Source organism: Nasonia vitripennis, unplaced genomic scaffold (assembly GCF_009193385.2).
Source record: "Nasonia vitripennis strain AsymCx unplaced genomic scaffold, Nvit_psr_1.1 unplaced0148, whole genome shotgun sequence".
In the NCBI taxonomy this organism is placed as follows: domain Eukaryota; kingdom Metazoa; phylum Arthropoda; class Insecta; order Hymenoptera; family Pteromalidae; genus Nasonia; species Nasonia vitripennis.
Genome location: NW_022279927.1, coordinates 1298596 through 1310137, shown reverse-complemented (window position 1 = coordinate 1310137; position 11542 = coordinate 1298596). Strand labels below are relative to the sequence as shown.

The 11542-nt window shown below is 33.0% G+C and overlaps 2 protein-coding genes across 2 annotated transcripts; one reads left to right on the top strand and one right to left on the bottom strand.

Moving 5' to 3' along the window:
- Positions 1-2233: 2233 nt before the first annotated feature.
- On the bottom strand, positions 2234-3490 carry LOC107981459 (putative protein TPRXL). Its single transcript, XM_031933333.1, has 4 exons — positions 3376-3490; positions 2795-3283; positions 2556-2609; positions 2234-2463 (listed from the first exon to the last, which is right to left on the bottom strand). The coding sequence occupies exons 1-4, from the start codon at positions 3488-3490 to the stop codon at positions 2234-2236; spliced, it is 888 nt and encodes a 295-aa protein (XP_031789193.1).
- A 6226-nt stretch (positions 3491-9716) lies between these two features.
- On the top strand, positions 9717-11184 carry LOC100679133. The gene is made up of 2 exons (XM_031933359.2): positions 9717-10349; positions 10715-11184. The coding sequence occupies exons 1-2, from the start codon at positions 10337-10339 to the stop codon at positions 11053-11055; spliced, it is 354 nt and encodes a 117-aa protein (XP_031789219.1). The 5' UTR covers positions 9717-10336; the 3' UTR covers positions 11056-11184.
- Positions 11185-11542: the final 358 nt, after the last annotated feature.

The window sequence follows — 11542 nt, the reverse complement described above, 5'->3', positions numbered from 1 at the left end:
TACAATTCGAGAAAACATCGGACAACAGGAATCGAGCCTAAAAATGTTAACCAGGCAAATGAGAGAGTGGTCAAGAGACGTTTTCCTAATGAAAAGTCACCAGCGAAAAAACCGAAATTCAAAGTAGGAGATAAAGTACGAATAAGTAAGATCAAGAATGTTTTTGAAAAAGGTTATACACCAAACTGGTCTACTGAAATTTTCACAATAATGCGAGTTATAAAAACAAATCCGATAACTTACCACCTCAAAGATTATTATGATAAACCAGTCTCCGGTGGCTTTTATGAAACGGAAATTCACAAAACATTGTTTCCTGAAATTTATCCTGTAGAAAAAGTTTTGAAGAAAAGTGGTAAACGCGTATTTGTTAAATGGTTAGGATTTAGTGACGAGTATAATAGTTGGATAAATAAAAATGAAATTCTTTAATATAACTGTAATATCTACGTATATGGATAAGGAATTAGGTTGTAGTAAATAAAAAGTATTATGTATATTTAAATAAATTTATTTGTGTATTATTATGTACAAGTTACTGAAAAAAATATATTCTTTTGTAAAAAAACAATTTTGTATACTATTTATTGAGTGCTACTTTCGAACTTGAAAGAACTTCCACCCTGATATTTTAAAAATAAACAGAGATTGTTTGCAGTGCCGCAGAGTGAGTTAAAGAACGCTTCATCTTTTATAATTGCCGATGAAATCTTCTCTGGCAAGAAGACTTGAAAGCTGCTATCAAGTTCGGCAACGTGAATACGATTTAATGTTTAAAAATACTGTTTTGCAATGTCAAGAAGAGAAAGTTTACATTAGCGACATACAAGGATTTCAAAGAATAGCTGAGGACACTTTTATTTTTAAAGAAATTAGTTTTCTCAATCTGAAAAAATCTGCTTTACCGACTGCTTATCTGTTCAAACCTACGATGGCCTGGGAAGAATTAACTGAGGAAGAAAAATGCATGACTGGATGGCTAGAGAAGACATATCATGGAATAGCGTGGAGTTCTGGAGATATTCCATATCACCGTCTCAATAATATTTTAAAAATCTGTACGCAAGGAGTTGAAAAAATATTTATTAAGGGAGAGCAGAAAGCCCAATGGATGAGAAATATTTTACCAAACATGAAAGTTAAACTTATGTTTTCTTTTATCAAAAAGTATCAAAAAAGTATCAAAAAGTATCAAAAAAGTATTAAAAAGTATCAAAAAGTATCAAAAAAGTATTAAAAAGTATCAAAAAGTATCAAAAAGTATCAAAAAGTATCAAAAAGTATCAAAAAGTATCAAAAAAGTATCAAAAAGTATCATAAAAGTATCAAAAAGTATCAAAAAGTATCAAAAAAGTATCAACGGTTTTCTTACATTATTTGCAGATCAATATCAAATGTGGAAGACTATGGATGTCCACCACTTGAAGAAATACAGAGTCAAATCCAATACTTCTGCTTCAATCACGACCTCTGCGTTCGTAGAAAACCCAAGTGCACCATTTATAACGTCGTTGGAATACGGACTTGGCTGCTAGATTACTTACATGATTCGTTTGGCCAAGATGAAGTAGATAGCAGTAATGTTAAGAGACCGAATATATGCTCTTGCTTGTATTGGAAATAAATTTTTTTTAATAAGAATAAAAAATATATTTTTTAATAAACTCATGTGTTCTTTATTTTTTTCCTACTATTTATTACAATACGGACTTTGTAACGAGATACATCATCCCTCACCACGCCAGTAATCGAGGCCGGAAAGCGAGTTACGAAAAAGGGGCAGTAGCATGCGCACCTAAAGATCTCGGGAGCATCGGATCGAATACTTGTCCATTCCATTAGATCTTAATTATTTTTTGTTCTACCAAGACGAAGTAAAATAATAGTCTTTTTTTTAGAGAAAATAATATATTTTTATAAGATATTTTTTATTCATTAATTGCATTTTTTATTTTTTTCTACCAAGCTGAATTAAATAATAGTAATTTGTTTTTTAGAGATAATAATATAGATACTTTTATTTATTAATTGCATATATGGACTTGGTTACTGGATTACTTTGTAACGAGATACAACGAAGATGAATCAGATAGTAGTAATTTAAAACATGAAAGTAATATATATATATATATATATATATATATATATATGTATATATTTATTGCATTAGTTAAATAAAAAGCTTTTATTTATTAATTACATGATAATATTATTTTTATATTATTATAAATTGCTAATCGAGGAACGTGATGTCGTCTATTATGCGTGGCGGGATTTTGGGTTGGGATGGACCTGCCTCTGTTTTGTGCAATGATGACGGTGCTACTTTCCCTCGAGATGCCGTTGCTGCTGCCTTCGGTGGAGCAGGTGCATTTTCCTTCCCCTTGCTGCGATCCAGCCTCAGCAAGCCTCGCTTTGACGAATGGGCATGATCCTTATTATCATGAAGAGGCGCTTTTACATCTGAAACAAAATAAATATAAACATAGTTAATTTTATGATTCTAATATTACAAAAAAAAAATGATTTAAAAAAAATATTTATTTATAATTTACCTGCGTTGAACAGCGAGGAAACCGAAAGAGGAACTCTAACGTCTTTCTTGACTTCTGGAACCAAAAAGAAATAACAATAAATTTTTTTTACAAAACTAAAAAAAACATGCGTATACTATTTCATGTGCTTAAGCGGTCGGCAAGTATAATTTTTTTTTCGTCTGCTGTGCGCATGTGAAATGACACTTCCCGGCCACTGATACGTAAAATTTATATTTAAAAATATATTTATCACTCACCCGTATTAGAATGCGTTGAAGGCTTTTCTGATTTTTTCATCTCATCACAAGGCTTTTTTATTTGACCTTCTGCTTTAACCTCCGCTTTCCTTTTTCTGCCACTGTCGTTACTGTTGCTGTTCCTGTTGCTGTTACTGTTACTGTTGCTGTTGCTGTTGCTGTTGCTGTTGCCGATGCTCATTTGCTCTAGTTTAGGCAAACTCGCACGGACCAACGATTTTTCAGGCCAAAACGTGCTACTGGATCCTCGTTTCTTCGACTTTACACTTGAACTCGAGTTTGAACTCGAGCTCGATGAGCTTGAACTCGAGCTGGAACTCGAGCTTGAACTCGAACGTGAGCGAGAGCCCCTTCTCGGACTTGCACTTGAAACGGGATGGTTAGGACTGTCTGTCGGATACAAATTTTGCATCGCAACCATTGGAGGTATCGGTGGCACTGCAAAAAAGAATAAAATAAGACTATAAAAATATGACACGAAAAATAAGACTGCATAAAAAAAATAAAAGAATCATATAACAATTATATACAATATCTCAATATTTCATTAAAAAAAAAATCAACTTACATGAGTCTATGGCGTCTAGCGCCCCATGCTGCGTGGTCCAACATCATCATTAGAGTTGGTGCGTTAGATATCAGCGTCCTTATGCGCTCCCGCATATTACACAGACCACTATGCCTTGGAAGAGCCATCCTGTCTGTTACTAATTTTCACTGGGTTAAGAAAAATCGGAGAAGATTCTTGAACTGACGCTCTGCAGCAACGCCCGTGGTATTTATTTAGAAAAGCATGGCTCTCCCTTTCCTTAACTTTTTGTGAACATCATATGATTGGACGAAAACTTTCCTCCTGAATTCTCAAAAACACATCCCTTGCAGTGCTTTTAGCCAATCCTAGGCGAGTAAGTAAAATTTTTTCCTCCCATATTCTAAAAGAAAATACGCCTCCACACATTTGACCAATGTCAACAAGTGAGTTTTGGCCACCCTTCGATTTTGCCAGTATGCGCTTACGTTTTCGTATGTTTTCCTAAAATTGACAAAAAAGTCCATACCTGACAAGGGGCCGGTGCGCACGGTCAGTGGTCCTCCTATTGTCATCGATCTATGTATACCGGTGCAAGGATCTTCTGCGCGCAGTCAATGGGGAGGCTACTTCTTTTGTAATCTATACACATTCACCTGCACACTTTAGTCTGCGGAAATCTATAGTTTCGATTGTAAAAATGTGTGAGATTTTTGGTTTCCTATGAAAAGAGAGAAAATTCTCATCTTCGTAGTTACCTATGACGCGTGCCTCTAAACTTATTGATTATCTTGAAAGGATATATTGACCAGCATTAGCTTCTATTGACCTATACACTTCTCTCACGCAAATGATGCACCTTACTGCGAGGATTCGAAATTTTATTTTTTTTTCCCATATAAATCCCAATCTTTTCACTTTCATGAGAAACGTGACTACACCTTTCTTGAAAAAAAAGTAGTGGGTTGCATACATGTGAATTTCCACCACGCATTCTATCTTAGAATAATATAGCAGGATAGCTCCTCCTTTCCCTCTCTTCTCACACCAGAAAAAAAGAAAAACTGACCAATAGATTTTTCCGATCAGATGAAAAAAAAGAGGTGGGAGTCGAACGCTTACGATTTCTCAATCAAATGGAGAGAGGGATGATCTAGAATCCGTGTGATCTGGTAAGCCTATAGCTTATCTACTGACAACGCTGATGATAATGCCGATGTCATTATTAATGCACATGTAGCAGACATTGGCCAAATGCTTGATGATATTAATAATGAGCCGCAAGTTGTAAATGAGATTCCTAACGTATTGCCAAGACGTAAGTATATATGTTGATGAAATATTTTTAATTTACCGGATTGCAATGATAAGTTTATAATTTTTGGCACTTCCCTGGTAGAAACGATATCCAAGTTATTTGGAAGTTCTGAGGTTGTCAATCTCAGAACTTGGTAGTTTTCTTTGTCAGTTTTTGTTACAAAATGTAACGCTTTTTTATCCTAGTTCTTTAGGTTAGTTAAAGTTCTTAGCTTTTTCACCATTTTAAATCGGCCAATTTTTACCAGGGTTACAACTCGTTTATTTGCTTAACAATGAAACTATATTCATTGTAAATCTTAAAAATTTAATTAAAAGTATAATGTATAGCAGGAAACATTGAAATTAGATTTCAGTTTAAGGGAATGCAGAAGCCTCGTATTTTGTATGACGATGTTTTTAGATCGACATCTAAATTTCTCAACTATTTTTTGCGTTATATTAATTGTGTGAGTTGCGATTCTAAACTTTTTATAAATCCGGACATCTTTCTCTACACATTCATATTATAGCAAAGGCTGGTTGCAGTATACACTTTACATAGGAATTATTGTTGAGAAAGGTCTTTAAATCAATATAAAATTGTTTTCCGTGAACAATGAACAGTGTTATTACAGACAGAGACTCTATCATATCTCAGAAACACGAAGTTACCACCAGATGGTGTATATACATATACATCAATAATATTTTTCAATTACTAGGTCCGATTGACGAAATTCAGTAGTCCCGCATAATCATTTCTGGTACATAGTTAACGATCTTTAAATCTTCTGCCGGAATATCGTACTACATTTATTAGATTATAAAATATACAATAAAAGTGAGAATAATTGCATTGAAAGGAAATATTTTTATTTTAATAAAAACTTATGTCCCGCATATAAACCCGGTGTGAAATGTATACTCTGACTTGCCATATTACCTGATCGGCAGAGGCGCCGCCAGCGGCGCGATAGTATTTTTCTTTACCAATAATCGATTTTTATCTCCGATATAGAACCAGAAAACAGGACAAGAAGGCGTCGAAGAGGAGCAGGCAAAAACAATCGTAATAATAATTTGAATTATGTTATATTGTATAAAAGTGTATTGAGTTAAGGGACAGTTCTATTAAAACAGTAATTTATTTGTAAGTATGATAATATACGGCTCTTTAACAGTTTCATGAGAAGTTAATTCGAAAATATGTAAAAATTTCTTATATTTAACTATAATTAAATTTATTTAAAACAAATCTTGTTGAATAAACAATATTATTTTTGAATAAGTTAAATTTTACGATTGCAAAAATAATCATGACCTTAACTCAAATATATCGTTATAAAATATAACATGCCATTCAAATTACTAGTGAAACATATGCACAAAAGGCTATAGCCGGGTTACTATGGTGAAATGGCCCCCTTGGAAAATGTATATATGTTATATACCATTCGATGGGGGATAAAAAAAAACTCCCATAGCCAAATTTTTAGCTCTCTGCCTAGTGCGCATGCGCAGTAACGTCAAACGATCAAACTGAGAAGAAACGGTTAAAAAAATTAAAATGCCATACATTTATGTTTTTTCGGTCGCTGAATCCGAATCCGGGGTCAGTTTTACCCGATCACGTCAGGTTCAAGGTCAGTTCGAGGTCAAATTGGGAAGAAACAGTTTAAACCGATTAAAATGTCATATAAAAACTTTCCAAAAATGGAAAAAGATACCGAAAAATTGTAAAAAATCTTATTTAATCACATAATATCTTCCTTGTGTACAGAGAAAAGTTGCTTTCGTTTATATTTTTTTCTTATTTTGCTTTTTTTCCACTAGCTTAGTAACTCTCGATGTCTTTCTTTACTCCTTTTTTCTCTTGTAAAGAACTCTTTTTACTTCAAATGAGCTATGCAATGGGTTTCTTTTTGTTATTTGTTTTAATGTCTCTCTTCAGTGTCCAGCAAAATTCTGCCATCATGTTGACATTCCATCTTCCTTGGTATCGATTCTCCATTACACTTATATCTTGATGAAATCGTTCTCCCTGTTCTTCACTGACATCTCCTAGATTAAGAGGAAAGTAATCAAGATGGCCAGCATTTTAATTTTTTTAACCGTTACTTCCCAATTTGACCTCGAACTGACCTTGAACCTGACGTGATCGGGTAAAACTGACCCCGGATTCGGATTCAGCGACCGAAAAAACATAAATGTATGGCATTTTTATTTCTTTTAATCATTTCTTCTCAGGTTGACCTTGAACTGACCTTGAACCTGACGAGATGGGGCCAAACTGATTCCAGATTCGGATTCAGCGACCGAAAAAACATAAATTTATGGCATTTTAATTTTTTTAAACCTTTTCTTCTTAATTTGACCTCAAACTGACCTTGACCCTGACGTGATGGGGTCTAACTGATCTTATATTCGAATTCAGCGACCCGAAAAACATAAAGATAGATAGGTCTGATTTCTGGCGCAGACAACTTTTTTTATTTTGTGTGCCGGTGTAATGTATGGTATAATAAATTTCAAGCGAAAAAAACATAGTTAATAAATTATAGTATAAGTAATTATTTACCATTAATTTAATTGTGATGTAGTAAGGGTATAACGTAGGACTTCTGATCATGAAAAAATAAGCACGCTTTGTTGCGTATGTTTTTGAGTAAAATAATTTTCATCCCTGACAAATTTTTTACTTCGCAAATTCCCATTTTGGTAGATTCAAGTGGACAGTTTGGAATGTCTTCTTTAGTTCAAAATTCTCTACCAACTATCACATCTTCATTTCCTTGTTTGCAAATCCGTTCTATAACGATTATATTGTTTTCCGCTGTAATACAGCAATTGTTCGGCCTAGAATCTTTTAATTCAAAATCAGGAAATCGCAATGAACGATGACTACTGTGACAACCTCTCGGAAGAGTTCTGTTAGCCGCAGGTTGGGTCATTAATGGTACATAGTTTTCCTCATTGCAATGTTTCTTTTCGACAAAACCACTTCTTTCCGCTAATCGCCTATGTATTTGTTGAAGTATTTGTTCGTTTTTTCTCACCATTCTTTTTAATGTTTGCATGTAATTTTCGAACGGAAAAGCGTTATACTTATCCAATGGTCCAAACATTTTCGAATCGTCAGCAATATGTATCAAGTTAATTATATTCCATGTGACCCATTTTTCATCATAAAGAATTTTAAATTTACTAACAAAATAAACTAATAATTCTTTTGCGTAATTATTATATTCCTGATGCATAGTAGGGTGGCATAGAATGCGAATAGCACAGTTTAAAACGTTGAAATGCTCCATGTACTCTTCAGGAAGTATACTCTGTAAGATAATTGGTCCTACATACAATAAAAATAATTGAAAAGTGGTTGCCTTCCAACGTTCTAATTCCATGAGTGTTTGTGGTTTTCTTGCGAAATCTTTATGTATATAGGGACTTAAGCCGACAAAAGAATTTGATAAACTATCCAGTTGCAGAATATTTAGATTTGGCATTGTTCGTGGAGTAATAACCATATCAAGGGTTAAGTGGTCTAAAGGAGACGTTCCATTGTGATGTTCCATTTGAACACGTGAACGAAAAGAATCATTGGTTCTAAGCGACTTATCTTCGTACAAAAATACTAAGCGAGACTTCCAATCCCCTTTAACAGTGCACTTCCTGCAGCCATAATAGCCATTAAATTGCTTTGTGCATAAAATATAACTTGCGGCAGGACTGTCACAAATAAGGCATCTAATATTCACAAAATATCGCTGACCCTTGTGAATGAAGCCATTTTTATGTTATTCAAGATACTCATCAATAAAAGGATTTAGGTAGGTTTCCACAGAATTTGGTTTTTCATGACCATGGTATACACCAACTAAAAAAACTTCATTATAAAGAATCATGGACAATTCTTCCAAGTATAGGCCACAAAGCTGATTGAGGTGACTTCGTTATAGGAAGTTCGTCAAAATCTGTTTTTCCACACAATTAACCATTTATATCAGGTAAAAAATAAATTGAAATGCACTTATAGAAATATGTTTACAGTCCATTATCTCTGAATATTATTCAGTTGTAATCTACTGAAACATACAAACTTTTTCTTTTTGAATAGTGACATTTACAGTAGCGAAATAGTATATTATTTTACATATACATTATTTTTTGATACAGAAGGCGGAAAATGCAGTTGAAGATGCGTTAAATGAAAATGTGGTAAAAGTGCATTTTACGCTCACTGTATCGAAAAAGTAAATTTTATATAAAAAAATTCCAGCATAAATAATAAGATTACTGAAGGTATAATATAATATAATATAAATATAAAGTTAAATATAAATACTGATTATTCTATTGTAATAACGATTTTACAAGCTATAATTTGTCTAAAAATAGTATTATACACATTATCAAAATTCGAAATAAATACTATGACAAAATAAAAATATCTATGCACTTAAAGAATGTCATAAATTTTGCACTTATCCAGTAAAAGTTATGTTACTTATTAAAATAATATATTGCATACCAAGCTAGAACAAACCGAAGGCTGATGCTTTAGCGAGCCGAAAACGAGTACTGGGAAATACCTACTTTGCCCTTAATACACATCATATTTTTTTATCTAAATTCACACCATAACAAACAGTTATTGCTTTAACGAAAAAAAAAAAAACAATTTATAGCACTGCGTGGCATAAATTCGCATTTATGTCACGCCTATCCGTGGCATAAGTAGTCCTTTATTGCACCGTGCATATCACCCTCACTACGCTCGGGCGCTAACCTCACGGTGCAAAAAAGGACTGCTAATGCCACGGATAGGCGTGACAGCGGATTTATGCTAGTCAGTGCTATAAAATATCGTACGATACACGCGTCATAAGTCGATCTTCATGGAACGGCGTTAAGCGCACTCGGTACGCTCGGGCGCTTATACACGCCGTGCCGTAAAGTACGACTTATGCCACTAGTATCGTAATGTACTATTATCTGTTGGTTTACGCATGCGCGTGGGACTGGTAGTGGACCCGGTGGCGAGTTTACAAAATTTGTGAATGTAGTAAGTAGCGGGTTATAATAATGTATATTGTGTATCAAGGACGTAAAGTGGATTTTCTCAGACCGAGATTCATACTCTATCCGATGGTCTAAAAAAGCCCACTTTACGCCCTTGATACTCAAAATTAGCGGGCGATAAATTACTTTATTTATCTATTTTGTTCCTAATTTTGTTCGTTATAAAAAATACTTTATTATTAGCCGCTCGGAAAACGATTTCTTTTGTCACTATTTTTAGGTAAAAAAAACGAAAATCGTGCATGTCTTACTACAATGAATTTATACAGAACACTATAGTAAACTAATATAAAATATGATCAATTCAATAGCACATTAATTTATTCTTATTTTATTTTTATATTATTTATTTTATGGTATTTCATAGTAAACTACTTTCATGCACCTACACTAAAAAATATTAAATTATTCTTAATTAAAATTTAATCTTTGGCTTTCAACAGAATGAATTTATATTTTTTAGATGGAGTATTACGTTGTTTTATTTGGGGAATACACATCCATGGTTCCTAAAACATGGCTCAAACCAAAAGAAGGAATAGTAGCCTGGCCCCCTGGTCCTGTTACTCATTCTAAAATGAAAAATTTGAGCCCAACTACCAATTGGATGGAGTACAAATATAAAAAAAATAATGGGACCTTTTGGTATGTATTCTTTGATGAAATAAAATGAAATAATAATTTTGTTATGCCAACAAATAACGTCAAAACTGCTTATTACTTTTGCACTTGTTATAACATTTTTTTTTTTTTAATACGAAACGAGTAGTACGAGAGTAGATTGTTTACCTCATGTGACTTTGCTCTCCGCTACTTCCGCACTTACGTCGAAAAATATTATAACTTGTTTATTTCACTCCTTATGCATGGCAATAAAGTTTGGTAAAAATAGTTTTACTTAATATTATTATAGTATATTTTCTATTTATGTAACATCTATATGTTATTTATTTCATCAGGGAAAGTACAAAATAATTCGTAGTGTAACGGTAAAATTAATTTTTCTACAGATTTCCTTAAGGGTAAACAACTAGAAAAGGAAATGGCGAACGTTTCAACAGGGAAAGACACAGAAGCTATAATAGAAAAATCTCAAGAGACAAATTATACAGGAAAGCGCCAAAAAAAGCCAGTAATTTTTACTTCGGAAGAATCTTCAGATTTCTCCGATGAACATGATGAAAAGAAACAGAAGAAAAAGAACAAGACGAAGATGAACAAGAAGAAGAAGATGTTCCACCTGCGAAGAAATCCAAGTCGAAGGTTAAAAGCATCCCAAAGAAGAATGAGTAAACTAAAACTAATTCGAGTATATATAAATTCTTTTCCAAATCTAATGGGTCTTATATAATTTCTTTTGAAAAACAAGTTAACATTTGCAAAATAATAATTATATGGCAAAATAAATCTGACCTACCGCGGAAAAAATTTTTTATAACATACGAACGATTTTCGCGTTTTTCGTACCTATTAATCGGGACTAAAGTGACTCTTTTTTTACCAGCGAGCAAAAGTTTTTTTAGCAGACAATAAAGTCTTTATTGCCCGCTTAATAGGGCAAAAAATGTTATTACTAATAAAATAGTTAAGAAGTTAGTATTTCCCATAGGAAAATTGTTTTAAAAAACTATTTTAAGTTTCAAGCAAATCAGCTTTAAATTTAACCATGACTTACAATTAAGGATTATTTCTGTAGTTCAGTAAAAAAGTTACAGTATAATATTAGAGTTAAAATTAGCATTGAAATAATATTTTCTAAAAGAATCTAATATTTTTGTACTTTTATTATATCTTTCAATATGCATCTTACGTTAAGCTGTAAGCGAATAAGCTTTAAA